Consider the following 14,891-nt stretch of genomic DNA (forward strand, 5'->3'; position numbering starts at 1 on the left):
TTTTTTTTAAATACAAACAAAATGCTCCTTCCCGCTACTAGAAGGCAGCTAAGATGTAAAAGAACTGTTATCCAGTCTGGTTTCATATTAAAGACAATATTGTGCAGTATTTTCTCAGCTTCAGTTAGCCCAGAGCAGTAGTTTGATTCACTGTTATTTCCCGTTGACTGCTAAAAGTTTAATTTTCTATTTCATTTATATTGATTTCAAAACAGTATAGTGATTGAGGCAAGCTTATTTTTATGCATAGCTCCCACTTGAGTTTGTGTTGGTGATGTTTGGTGTGAGTTGATTTGGATGTAAAGCTAAATTTACTCAACTGTTAAAGCAAACCATTTGTTTTCACGTTCAATGCCAAACATAAAAATCATTTGTATCCGTTGTGAATAAATGTGTTGTGCTGAGAAAACAACCATTACCATGCGCTATTATAATATGTTGGTTGGGCTACAAACGTTGGCTGAATGATTAAGCAAAGCATTGAAAAACAAAGCTGAAGTCTGGACCCGGCCCCTGAGTCAATCTGAAATTGACCTGTCTGGTATACAGTGACTGTTCTGCTTTTGAGAAGCATATAGAGTGGTCTTTGAGTGGCCTCTTGTGGTTGACATGTTAACTGTTTGTTGCTAAGAGGAAACAAAAGAGAAGCTCAGAACTCCGACTGCAGCTTAGTTGTCCAACTTTCGAACGTGCATTGCAAACTCCTTGATGTAATTGTTTTGGACAATCATTTTCCGTCAATAAAACATTATGTGACTCAGTGAATGGGATTTTTTTTGTATACGGATATGTCTTGTACAATAATACATACACTTGTTTAAATTGTTGCTAAATTATAATGAATATGGTAACAGTTCTGTCTTTGAGAAATATATACAGTGGTCTTCGAGTGCCCCCGGTGCTATGGAATTTCTGCCTCTGGAGATAAGATCTGCAACCTCAATGGAAGTTTTTAAATCAAGGCGTAAGACACACTTCTATTCCAAAGTTTATGATTGATGCCCACCTCATATTCTGTATTGTCCTGTCTTTTTCCGACTGCCTGCCTGGTGGTAATACGAAGGAGAAGGACTATTTGAGATCAGTCAGCGGACCAGCGTGTGGTCCAATATAGACTGTGCTTCTTTTTTTGTGCTTTGTTCATTTCAATCTATTTAGTGTTAAGTCATGATTATTTGTGACACCCTTAATCACCAGGAGAATCAAAAGGCTGCAAGGAAAAACTCAAAAATCTCAGCATGAGGAAAATGAAGAATTCTTGAGAAGGGACCACACATGAGGGGATCTACCTTCCAGGATGACCAGGCTGCAACCGATGTTGCATTAACAAACAATAAAAATAAAATATAAAATAATTAAAGTATAATATAAAATAAAAATACATGACCATCTTGTTATGGATGCAATTCATAAGTTATAGTATAGAGTAGAGTACCAACATTGTTTCATGGTCTTTTCCTCTTGGTATAATTCTATCCACGTTTGATTACAAATCCTCCGTTATCCGCCTTTCATGCTAGTTTTCGAATATATACCGAGTTGTATTTCATGTATTTTTTCAATTAAAGCTCATTAGAGCTAATTAGTGACGCGGCTTTACATTTCATGGTCTTGTTATAGAACGCTAATTGTTCCGTTTCTTGCGTCGTATTCCTTTCCTTTTTGTTTTTTTAATCCGGCGTGAAATCTTACCTGGCAGGAGAGAAAGACGATGATGAGGACATGATGGCGGACACTCGAAGGAAGCAGTCAGGTGCTCGTCGCCCGTCTTGTCATGGCGTGAAACAGCGCGCCTCAGGTGCACTTCGCATCCCAGCTGAGTGCGCCCACTCTCGGATTGATTTCACAGCCTTCCATGGCAGCCTCCGCTCGGCTTCATGTGGAGCGCGACATTCATCGCTTCCAGGTCTCCAAATCACATCGAAAACGTCTTGCTTAGAAAAAGCGAAGAGGAAGAAGCGCAAATATTGAAATGTGAAAAATAACAAATAAAGCCTAAACTGGGGACTTTCATTTGGGACTTTGGCTTCCAGGTGAACGCCTTTCGCTCTCTTCTTCAAGTCGACCTTAAAGCTATTCGGAATGTACTTATCTTGCTTTCCTTTCCTTTATTCGCTAGTCCAAACAAGTCCAACGTGCACCACAGCGCAAAAATAGAAATAAAGTGAGAGGAGGACACAAACAGGCACTTCTCCAGGGAAGACACTCGGATTGCGTGGAACGCTTGAGCGTCTCTCCCTCTCTCGCCCCTCTCGCCTTCTCGCTCTCTTTCTCTCCCCTTCACCTGAGCAGCATTCCAGACACTCTAAGTCACAACTCAGCCCCTTATATCCAAAAACAATCACTAATATTTATCACCCTTGAGCAAAGCCATCACGGTAATAATGTTTTGATACAGTATCTGTGAAGGATTTTATTCATTTGACTATAAAGGATTTTATACGATTGAATACAAGTTACATGTATTGATTTTAATGCTGTAGTTGATTACTGACTGTGCCTTTATTCAATGAACAGTGAAAGTTCAGGGCACCCTGGTAGAAAATATTGTTTACAGGAATGGCGGGAAGGCTGATAAGCAATGTTCCCTGTAATTTTGCACGGGTCTGAGCGTTCACACAATGTCGGTGAGCAACGCTTGAAACAACAGTGAGCAACCATAATCCCAAGTGTGGCAAGATAAATAATTATCAAACATGTCCAAAACTTGACATCAAGTTACATTTTGCTGAGTTTCCGGCAATGCAAAATTATTTTTCTCTTTTGAATGAATCGACTCGTGTACTATTGCAAAGGTTGTACGGCCTACAAACGTCGTTTGTTCTTACAATTCTTTCACAAGATATCCATTTCTTTTTATTTCCTGATATATTTTGTCGCATAATATTAACATTTTTGGGGGCTTATTTAGTCGGTTGTAAGATACAGAACTGTACTTAATCACATTTTTTAGTGGAAGTACAATGTTGGCAACAAGATTCACTTGATATCATTGGAAATTATTTGAATGCAACACAAACTTTTTCTTCTTTTTTCCATGGTTTTTTTCTCCTTTTTTTTAAATTCCTTTAAAAAAAATCTCATTGTGTTTATTTTTTCTGAGCTGTTACTTTTTTCCTACATTTCTTTCTTTTTTTCTGGCTTTTTTCTACATTTTTTCTTCTTTTTTCTATTCGTTTTGTTTCTTTTTTTCTCAGCTTTTCACTACTTTTTCATTTTGGTATTTTCTTCTTTTTTGTTCTATTCCCCCCTTTCTTTAAGTCATTTTCTGCACAATTTTACATAATATTTGGTCATGTTGGAAAGAGCCGGTTCCTTTTTAGTGAGCCAAGCCGAAGAATCTGGTTCTTTACTAACTTTACTCAACTTCGTTCTACTTCGAATCGACTGCAAAATACCGCATTTAGGACACAACGTCAGGGGAACCCGTGTATTTTTACCTTCATGCACTGTAACTTTGACTTAAGTCGGTTCTTAATTAATAATTTTGAGCCCTCATTTTTGTGCGCTGGCTAGATTTTCTTGTGCGCTGAGAATTAGAATTAGAGGGAACACTGCTGATAATAAGCACATCCGACGACGCAGAAAGGCCCTGATGACGGAGAACGGCAGGCACTGTTTTGAGAAACACTCAATGCTGTTTTGAGTTTTTCAGACATCGCAGCGAGGTCGTGGAGCTCACGTTGGGCTTCATTGGCACGCCCATGGGAGGAGCCAGCACACCATCTTACTGAAAGTCGTGGGCCGAGAGGAGAAGGCTGGAGGACTTCAGGAGAGGCTTCCCAGAGACTCCGACGACACTAATTTGGCCGTATTCGATGGAGTAAACTTAGTTAAATCGCCAATGAAAATAAATCTGCCCCAGTGTGGAAATGTCGGTTTCTTGTTCATCTTTTCTATCAAGAAGCGAGCGCGAATTGTTGGGTTAATGTAGGTTGTGTTTGGTTAATGGAGTCAGATAACTAATTCAAACAATTTGGTAAACGGTACATTTTAATATTTAATTCCCAACACCTGTTTGTTTGTCTGTCTCTGTCTGTCCAACCAAGAAAAGAGGGAAGGACTTTAGCTATGACCACCATCATTCACAGGCAGTCAGGTAGGTTACTCTAGATGTGAAAAATGACCAAAAAGCTGACTCGCCACTTTTAGTTTTGTTGACATTGCTTTATTTTCCAGGAAAGACATTTCACGCTCGCAGCCTAGGACAACATTGAATATCAACACCATATTTGACTTGAAGTCAGGTGGATTACCCTAGATGTGAAAAATGACCAAAAAGCTGACACAGCACTTTGTTTTGTTGACATTGCATTATTTCCCCAAAAAGACATTTCATGCATGCAGCCGAGAACAACATTAAATATCAACACCATCTTTGACTGGCAGTCAGGTATGCTACACTAGATGTGAAAATTACCAAAAAGCTGACTCACCACATTTAGTTTTGTTGACATTGCATTATTTCCCCAAAAAGACATTTCACACTCGCAGCCCAGGACAACTTTGAATATCAACACCATCTTTGACAGCCAATCAGGTAGGTTACCCTAGATGTGAAAAATAACCAAAAAGATGACACAGCACTGTTTTGTTGACATTGCATTATTTCCCCACAAAGACATTTCACGCATGCAGCCGAGAACAACATTGAATATCAACACCACCTTTAACTTGCAGTCAGGTGGGCTACCCTAGATGTAAAAAATGACCAGAAAGCTGACACAATACTTTTAGTTTTGTTCACATTGCTTTATTTCCCCAGAAAGACATTTCACACTCGCAGCCCAGAACAATATTGAATATCAACACCATCGTTGACAGGCAGTCAGGTAGGTTACCCTAGGTGTGAAAAATGACCAAAAAGCTGATACAGCACTTTTAGTTTTGTTAACATTGCATTATTTCCCCAGAAAGACATTTCATGCTCTCAGCCCAGGACAACTTTGAATATCATCACCATCTTTTACAGACAGTGTGGTAGATTACTCAACATTTCCCCTAAAAGACATTCCACTCTTCCAGAAAAAAAAACATTGGATAAGCTGCATAGGGGTCAGATCCTGTTATGTGTGACAGGTTGTTCCTCTTTGGTCAGTCTTTTGCACTTTCCCACAATAAAGTACCAATCCTCTATACCGTTTTGAGTCTTTGTACATTTCCAACAGCTTTTAAATGACTTTTCAGCTGAATGTGACACTTCATGTAGTTCAACTTCCATTCAGTTACTTCGTACTTCGCTGCATGCTTATCAGAGACCTTTCTCACTAGAACCAGAAAAAAATAGCACCGAATTTTCCCGCTTGATTTTCTATTTGCATATACTCCAACAGCCACTCCATCTTCAGTGAATCGCATTTCTTTTCGTTACCTCGGTTTGGTGAGTGGATGTGTTGCTGCCCGTTCGTTTTGTCTCAAAGGGTTCGCTGTTGTTAGCTTGCTAGCCTGCGTGCATGCACGACTCGTGTAAACAGGGCAATCCACAATTCTATGATTGGCTGCAAGTTACAGTATCCTTATTTATCATTGGCTGGATCCTTGTCACTCACCAAACTCAATTCATTTATTAATTTTATTTTAAAAAGAAAAAATGTATCTAATGCACTGCAGACACGCAAGTTAGAGGGAACATTGACCTTGAATTGGAGAAAAAGACAAAATATTTTACACAATACAGTAGTGGACGTTCATTGAAGGGGAGTCTTAAGACAGTTTATTACGTAGCCTAGCAGTAGCAGTAGGCCAGACCTGAAGCCTCACTATTGCCTTTCCTCACGCCACCTCAGTCGCTTCCCGGACCCGATAACAATCCACCTGCTGTTGATCATCATTTCTTTGCGCCTTTCTGTCACGGTTTGTTTTGGATGAACACATTGACTTGTGGGCGGAACGGTGGATGGGTGGTTAGCGCGCAGCCCCACAATGCAGAGGTTCAGGGTTCAAGTCCAGCTACCGCAAACTCCCTGTGCAGAGTTTGTATGTTCACCCTGTGCCTGCATGGGTTTCCTCCCACATCCAAAAAACATGCATGTCAGGTTAATTGGCCGGTTCAAATTGTCCCTAGGTGTGATTGAGCGAGTGAGTTGTCTGTCTCTGTGTGCCCTGTGACGGGCTGGAAATCAGTTTAGGGTCACTTCAGTTGTCACCTGCCCACTCGAAGATGGCTGGGATGGGCTCAAGCACCCCCGAGACCCTACTGAGAATAAGCAGTGCAGAAAATGGAATGGAACATTGACTTGTGCCCCCACCCTGCTGTTTGATTGACAACATGCAAAGCTCTCCCGATGTGATAGCCTTTGTTGTGTGCAGTTTGCACAGAACATAATGCACAACACGTGATATCAATGACAATAAAGACAATTTAATTCAAAATCCGCTAAGCAGTGAGCCAATGATAACTGAAGCGCAAAGTAGTGAAGGGTCTTTGTAAACATTTGTGATTTTTTCTGATACGAATCAAGTAAATACAACATTATTTTTTTCAAAATCCCCAAATACATGGCCTTTTTTAGGCAGCTTCCACCCAAAATTAGGGACGCCATGTCCTGTTCATTTATTTCCACGTCCTGTGTTTTGGTGCTAACAATGGAATTTTGCTCTTTGATGTCTTAAAGATATGATATCACAGAGAGTTCTGGCGAAGGAATTCAGGGACCTTATACCTTCCACAGCTTTGTCCGATTATCGTTTCTCCCTGTAACTTGCTTCCTCTCTGTCATTATGTCTCTCGTTTGTGCACATCCCCATCGTGATTTTATGTTCTGTTCAGTCAGAGCAAGTCCATGTTCCTACATAATGGTCTTTTCATCAATTTTCATGTTTTGTTCTATTAGAATGAGAGAGTGTTCAAACATACTCTGAGTCGTTCAATAAGAGCTAATTAGAGTTGCAGCATTATATTTCAGGGTCTTGTCGTCATGGCACTCTTGTTATTCGGTTTCAAATGTAGTATTTCTTTCATGTTTTGTTATGTTAGAGCCTTTCGTTTAGAGCTGTTTGGCGTTCCAACATTGCATTTCATGGTCACGACATCTTGGCACTCTCATTATTGTTCTATCCATGTGTGATTACAAATCTTGGATCATCCGCCTTTCATGTTTGGTTCAGTTAGACTTAGTTAGTGTTCCGATATCGCGAGTTAACTGATATACTCTTCAAATATAGCTAATTGGTGTTGCAGCATTATATTTCAGCCTTCTGTCCTGATGGCTTTCTAGTTGTTCTGTTTCTTGTGTCCTATTTTTTCAGGGTTTTATTTTTTGTCATAACCATGTTTTATCCCAATGTAGACCGTGTTTCTTTCTTTGTGTTTTGTTCATTTCAATCTATTTAGTGTTCCAACTTTATGTTTCATAGACTTGTCATCTCGGAACTCTCATTATTGTTCTATCCATGTGTGATTACAAATCATGCATCATCCGCCTTTCATGTTTGGTTCAGTTAGAGCTAGTAAGTGTTCCAATATCCTGAGTTGACTGATATATTCTTCAAATAGAGCTAATTGGTGTTGCAGCATTATATTTCACGCTCCTGTCCTGATGGCTCTCTTGTCCTGTTTCTTGTGTCCTGTTTCTTTCAGGGTTTTTTTCAGTCATAGCCATTTTGTATTCCAATATAGACTGTTTCTTTCTTTGTGTTTTGTTCATTTCAATCTATTTAGTGTTTCAACTTTATGTTTCATAGTCTTCTCATCTTGGAACTCTCATTATTGTTCTATCCACGTTTGATTACAATTCCTGCGGCATCCAACGTTCCTGTTTTGTTCAGTTAGAACTAGTGTTCTGATATACCCTGGGTTACCTTTACTGAATTCAATTTGAGCTCATTAAAGTTAATTAGTGATGCAGCGTTAAATTCCATGGTTTTGTCGCCAAAGCACTCTAGTTGTTGTTCTGTTTCTCGCGTCATATAGCTTTCAGGTTTTGATCTAGTAGGGCCCTTTGATATTCCAACATACTGTGTCTTCCTCTTTCATGTTTTGTTCATTTAGGTTCATTTAGTGTGTGAACATTATGTAAAAAAGCTGTGAGATCAAACCTGTGTTAGATTATATTTGAAGTATTTGAATTATTAATATAATTTTAGTTTTTCTTGTTCCATTTCTGTACACTATGTGATAGTATATATTTTTTTCTCCAAACGAATACTTTTCAAAAATTTCTTTTTGTGTCTAAATTTGTGGGACCCGCTTCTCTGGCCGTGCTGGACCGTCAAAGGAAAGGAGATAACTGTTACCGGGTATTACAATTTTTAAGGATACCAGCCTTTTTTTAAGTATAGTAAACTTGGTGGTGGCTGATACCAATGTTAGCTGTCCAATAGTGATTATAAAACAATCGGTAACTAAAACGTAATGGGATTGGGTATTAAAGAAAATACTTTGTTGTAAATTAAAGTTGTATTTTTAAATCAGACAGTTTATACTAGTGATATCGGTACTTGGTATAGGTACTGATGACGACTCAAGAATTGAGTATTGTATAATTTAAATTGACAGCACGGCGGAGCAGTGGTTAGCGCATGTGCAACACAGTTCTGAGGTCATGAGATTGAACTGCCTGTGTGGAGTTTGCATCTTCTCCTGGTGCTTGCACGGGTTTCCAAATTGTCCTTTTAGTGTGAATGAGCGAGTGAATTGTCTGTCTCTGTGTGCCCTGTGACTGGCTGGCAACCAGTTCAGGGTGTCCCCTGCCCGCTGCCCGAAGATAGCTGGGATGGGCCCAAGCACCCCCGCAACCCTACTGAGGATAAGCGGCGCAAATAATGGATGGATAATTAAGATTAATATTGAACACGTGGGGCAGCACGGCGGCGCAGTGGTTAGCGCTTGTGCGGCACAGTTCATGTCATGGGAACCTGTTGTGGGTTCAAATCCAGCTCCAGACTTCCTGTGCGGAGTTTGTATGTTCTCCCCGTGCTTGCGTGGGTTTCCTCCGGGCACTCCGGTTTCCTCCCACGTTCCAAAAACATGCATTTCAGGTGAATTGGCCGGTCCAAATTGTCCCTAGGTGTGAATGAGCGAATGAGTTGTCTGTCCCTGTGTGCCCTGCGATTGGCTGGCAACCAGTTCAGGGTGTCCCCTGCCCACTGCCTGGAGATGGCTGGGATGGGCTCCAGCCCCCCCGCGACCCTGATGAGGATAAGCGGTACGGCTGATGAGATGAGATTGAACACGTGTAGCCAAATTGTCATTTTTCTATTGTTGCCTAAAACAAATATAAGGATACTTTTACTGAGATGGACAAACACACACACGTACATATACTGTGGATATCACCAGTCACTGAACTGTGCCATGCCACACATCATTGGAAAGCATAAACCTTTGGGATTCAAGAAATACTTATTATTTAAAAATATACTAATCACATAAACATCAGAATCAGTATGAAACAAGATACCCGAAAATATAAATCCGGGTAGCTCACCAAATATGCAAACTGTACTGCAGAGGGGCAGGAACACGAGCACCACCTACTGTCTACCTGTGAACGCAATCGCTTCCACAAAACTCGGCACGCAAACATAACTTCCCATTCCTTGTCTCAATTTTGGATAAATGTGTGTTTAATCCATCGCATGTTGTTGATTAATGACTATCCACAGCTCTCTTCATTTCATCTCTTATTTCAACTTGCACGCGAGATTATAATTGTGAGTCAGGCAAAATGTAAAACAAGAGAACAATCTATTTAAGAAGTTTCCACATGCTTGGGTTCTTTTTTGTGGTTGGCCTGCGGAGGCGAGTTTGAGTTAAGAGATCTGATAGTGGTGTTTTCCTCTTGGCAGTGGTTTTCCATTTGTTTACGGTTTTCTTCCTGCTATTTCCTGGCCCTATGAATACTTATGTAAATGACTCCTTTTAAAACACATCGCAGAAGGGGATGTTTAGTTTAAGGTCCGTTGGAATAGTCTAGACTCTTAGGTGTGTTTAAAGACTTATAGAGTCTAGTTCGTACTGGAGGTCAATTAAAGGAGGCACAGTATACATTTATTTTGAAAGGACACTGTGTGCAAAATATGATGAGTGAATTTCCCTTTGTTTTTTTATTGCAACCGAAAACGAGTGATGGAAAGTAGTGATGGAAATTCTGGACCTTTTGAGAGAAACCGATTCATGAAAAGGAGCTCTTTTGGCTCCCAAATGACTCTTCAGATTTGTTTTTGTTGTTTTCTTTGGTATATTGCCGATGATAATAATAATAATGTAATATTATGCACAAAATGAATCAATAATGTATCTTTTATAAATCTATTTTACTGCAGTTATATTTCAATAGGCTTTGTTTATTTCACGCTACAATGTACCTCTCACTCACTTTTAACGTATTTATACTGACCAATGTCAAGCAACACAGAAACCCTGAAATACGCACGACACAACTAATTGGTAATTGACATATTTACTTTTCAGTGCCGAGAAAAAGAATAATAAAAAAATAAAAATAAATAACTACTAAAATACTCTTTAAAATGTGTCACTTATAAACTGCTTTGAGTTCGGCGGCACCCAGAGCAGCAAGATGGTGACATGTTTGGGTCTGGTACGCCTCTTTCCAGCAGAGGGCGCCAACCAGGTTTGGGACTGGGCACAAGTGTGTCCAATCACCTAACACAGCGGTAGGGAACATATGGCTTGGGAGCCATATATGGCTCTTTTCATGAGTACGTATGGCTCCGAAATAAAATGTAACTATTGCACATCTCTCTGTGGCATTCGAAAGTCAAGTGATTTCATCCTGATTTTGGTCCATATAAAGCCAAAGCAACTTAATGCAGAAGTTTGATAAGAAACCATTTAAACTGATGAATAAAAGCGCTGGCAAACGACTTTGATTGGGTGAGCAGTACAGGTGGGCGGATCCCTGCACACAAGGCACCCCCTTCTCTCTCTCTCGCTCGCTCAGTGCAGTCTACAACCAAAGTGAATATGACGATATGCTTATTGTTTGCAGTAATTTGTGACATTTTTACAAAATAACTTTGCATGCACATTGTTTTGAAACTGTAATTAAGGACAGATTTCATGGAAAAAAATGGCCTCAACACTCTTAACAGAAGGTGGAAGACAAATTATAAACGGCATATTTACATTGATTTGGGACACAGGATTTGGCATTATTATCATTTCATACATTTGATTCAATCATCAAATGACACACAGTGAAATAAAATGTGCTGAAGAATTAGCTTTTGTCTAGAGAGCCTGTTTGGCAGTTTTTTTCAATTTTGTCTGGAAATACTGATGTGGCTCTCTCAATTTCTTTTTAAAACAGTTTTTGCTTTTATGGCTCTTAGGGTCAAAAAGGTTCCTGACCCCTGATAACACCTGCCCCCAATTCTCCTCATCCTCTAAATAGGCATTTTGGGCAGCACATATTTTCAAATTATTTTCATTTCCCATGTCATTGCTACATCAGATTTGTTTTTATTTTCTGTTTCTGGTTTTGACATTTTGTTAGTTGTTTGCGCCAAATTGTTTTAGTTTGTTACTTTGATCATTTGCTTTCCAATGTCATTGCTATATAAGATTATTTTTTTGCATCCCGTTTCTTGTTTTGACATTTTCACAGTTGGTTGAGACAATTGTTTTTGTTTGTTACTTTGTACATTTTGTTTCCGCCCTTATTCCTAAATCTATTTGTTTTTTGTTTCCTGTTACTTGTTTAGATATCTTAATAATTGGTTGCGACCAATTGGTTTCGTTTGTTACTTTGTGCATTTTGTTTCCGCTCTTATTCCTAGATACATTTGTTTTTTGTTTACTGTTTCTTGTTGGGACATTATAATAGCTGGTGCGCACTTGTTTTGGGTTTGTTATTTTGTAAATTTAATTTCCATTATCATTGCTACATCAAATTTGTTTTCCGTTTCGTGTTTCTGGTTTGGACATTTAGTTAGTTGTGTGCGCCCACTTGTGGTTTGTTGCATTGGTCATTTCATTTTCACTGCCACGCCAGGTTTGTTTTTCTTTTGTTCTGGTTTGAACAGTTTGTTAGTAGTTTTTTTAACCCCAGGTTTGTTATCTTAACCCTTTTCTGTCTTTGTCTATGGTTCATACTTAGTCAAGTTTAATTTTGCTTGGACATGTCATTACACCCTTATTCGTTTGTCACTTTATTCCTACAATCCTTATTTTGAGCAACACTGGCTCAGTTCCTGCTCCCCCCATATGGGTACAACCTCAAAACGTTACAGGACAATCATGTCAGCCACCGCAAGGTGAGCCTCACACCATGTAAAATAAACTTCTCGAGCTATGTGTATTTATAAAATACAAGTTTATATAATAGTTCTTGTATTCATATCAATATTGTGTTTTTTTAAATGAATAAAGTTTTTGTAAGAACTAGCGAGCGCTAAATAACACACAATGTCCCTTAAAGGTTCATCCATGTCATCTTAAGTCTGCGTTTATTCCCGGTTTAAGGTTTCGAAGAACCTCATTAAACGTTTCATAAATCTGACAAGAGGCTTTCCTTAAAGCCATTCAGGCAAAGATAAATGTCAAATGGAATTGCGATAAAATGATTTTGTCAGGTACATTGTGGCTTCTTTCAACAGATATCTTGCCCCAGCTTGCAGAATTTTTTTCCTCATAGTTTAACCTGGATAATTGTCGAACTCACGTCATACGTCGAGTCGTTTACAGTGCGCGCAGGATCTTTTTCAGGATCTTTTTCATGATGTTCTCCGCTCTAATCAGAGGCAAGAGAGACCCAAGAAGGGCTTGAGGCATCAAAGGTATTCCCAAATTCTAAAACATGCAAAACGTAAAGAAATAGTATGATTTTTATGCATTTTATATGTATAAAATGTGATCTGTATATTCCAATTATTTTCCGAGATGATGCATTTTGAAGACATCATGTCTAAGTCCTTCTTAGCTGTGATGTCATTGGAGGAACTCCAACATCCTGATATGCCAGTCGCCATATTGTTTTACATGTTAATTAGTTGAGGAGGTAATAAGTGTGTAATACAAAGTTTTGCTAGTTTTTGTGGAGAATGCCTAGGGAATTTTTGCAGGTTGATGCAGTAATGACACAATAGAGAACGAGCAAATAAAAACAGGATAACCGGCTAAGAAATACAGTACGAAGAGCCGTCAACAAGGGTTTACCTGGAACCCATCTACAAAAGGTAATAAACGCGAACCGGGCAGAGAATAGACCAAGGGACATGGCAGGCTAGCTGGGTAAACAACGCACAGTAGGCAACCAACATGCGCTCACCAGGGGCAAACAAAACATGAAAGCTCTCGGCAGCCGAACAAAATTGGACCATTTGTGGCATACCAGACAAAAACAAAGGTAAATTTGCGCCAGGCAGGTTTGGAAGTCAAGTCAACTCACATTTATTTGTGACGCCCTTAATCACAAAATGTCTCAATGCACTACAATGACACCATCCCCTGACCTTAAACCAACATGCGGACAAGGCAAAACTCAAAACTTCAACATGAAGGAAAGAAGAAAACTTGAAAAGGGTCCTCACAAGTAGTAATCGTCCAGGATGACCATGGTGCAATAGATTTATTATTGGGTAACAATACACAAAACATAGTGAACATCAATGAAAAACATAGGAAACATGTAGAAATTTGTCCAAAAAGTGCATGACAGCAACAAAACCTCAAGTCTGTAAAGGTTGAAGCAGGCAACTTGAATAAATTATTATTATTTTTGACCCCCTTAATCACAAGGAGTCTCAAAGGGCCGCACAGACCACAGACTATTACAGACTATTACACCAACCCATGATCTAAAACCTACATGGCAAGGTAAAACTCAAAAACCTCAACATGCACTTTCTCAGCTGCATTGAGAACACATGTGAAATTTTTAGTCACTCATGCTTGTGGCTGATGTTAGCCTTATTAGCATTAGATCAGAAATACCGATCATTGGTAGTTGTTGATGCTAGCAGCTATGTTGATGCTGATACATTACCAAGAGCTTAATGCCCTTCCTCAGATGAATTAATAACATGTTTGTTAATACAGTGTACTAATATATGTTACTAAGCCTGAGCTCCGCCGATTGACGTCTCCCATAGCAAAGGGTTCATGCTAATTGCTAACGCTAGCAGCAGCATCAGTGACACTAGCTATGTGTAAACAATGCCTAACTGTGTCAAACATTTTATTTAAGGAAAAAAAAAAAATCCCACTGCGCTTATTTTGTTTTATCTTACTTTTATCAGAAGTGTTCAGGACTAGCAAAACATTTGAAGCAGGACAGTGGGGAAGTCGGTTGTGGGACCTAGAGTGATTTCATGCTCATCCAAGCGGTTTTCTGTTACTGTAGCCTGAAAATAGTGAAAGCAGGAAAATGACTGTTTCAAATACAGGACAAACGCCCAAAAAAACACCCAAAAAGATTAAAAACTAAGAGTTTAGTCGAGCACATCCAAGAAAGGCACGAACAAGATGCAACCATGACATTTAGGCCGGGACTAACAAAATTTCAAATTGCAAGCACCACCTTTAGTAACTCTTGTTCAATATGCGTTTGAGTTAGATATTGAATGATAACCGTTACCTCTTTGGTAAATGATTTCACTGACATTGCTCCCATATGTTTACACGTATCCACGCATTTTTATAATTTTTTAATCAAACTTACAATAAATTAACACACGCTATAAGAATGTAGTACTGCACTAAGCCTGACAGTATGCATAGGATCTGTATGAACTGCATATTACTAAAAAGAATCCTGTCATGATTACTGATGTGATTCACCTGTTCCCGCTCCTTTGGCGCCAACTGCCTCGGACTCCGATTGGCTCCCTGTCCCTATTTAAACCTAGTCCAGTCTGTCCCCTTTTGTCAGTCAGTCTGTTAACCTCTGTTTTTCAAGGCAAGCCTTTTTTCGACCCCTCGACTC

The 14,891-nt window shown here is 39.3% G+C and overlaps 1 protein-coding gene across 2 annotated transcripts in view; it reads right to left on the minus strand.

The window, feature by feature from the left end:
- The window catches only part of adamtsl5 (ADAMTS like 5), a 64,899-nt gene extending 62,615 nt beyond the window's left edge, over nt 1–2,284 (minus strand). For both annotated transcript variants that reach the window (XM_088334091.1, XM_088334090.1), the window contains exon 1: nt 1,693–2,284. In XM_088334091.1, coding sequence (XP_088190217.1) covers nt 1,693–1,724 — 32 coding nt within the window. In that variant the 5' untranslated portion in view covers nt 1,725–2,284. The remainder of the gene's footprint in view (nt 1–1,692) is intronic.
- Nucleotides 2,285–14,891: the final 12,607 nt, after the last annotated feature.

Source organism: Urocampus carinirostris, chromosome 4, assembly GCF_059441175.1.
Source record: "Urocampus carinirostris isolate Australia breed hairy pipefish chromosome 4, RoL_Ucar_1.0, whole genome shotgun sequence".
NCBI classification, from domain to species: domain Eukaryota; kingdom Metazoa; phylum Chordata; class Actinopteri; order Syngnathiformes; family Syngnathidae; genus Urocampus; species Urocampus carinirostris.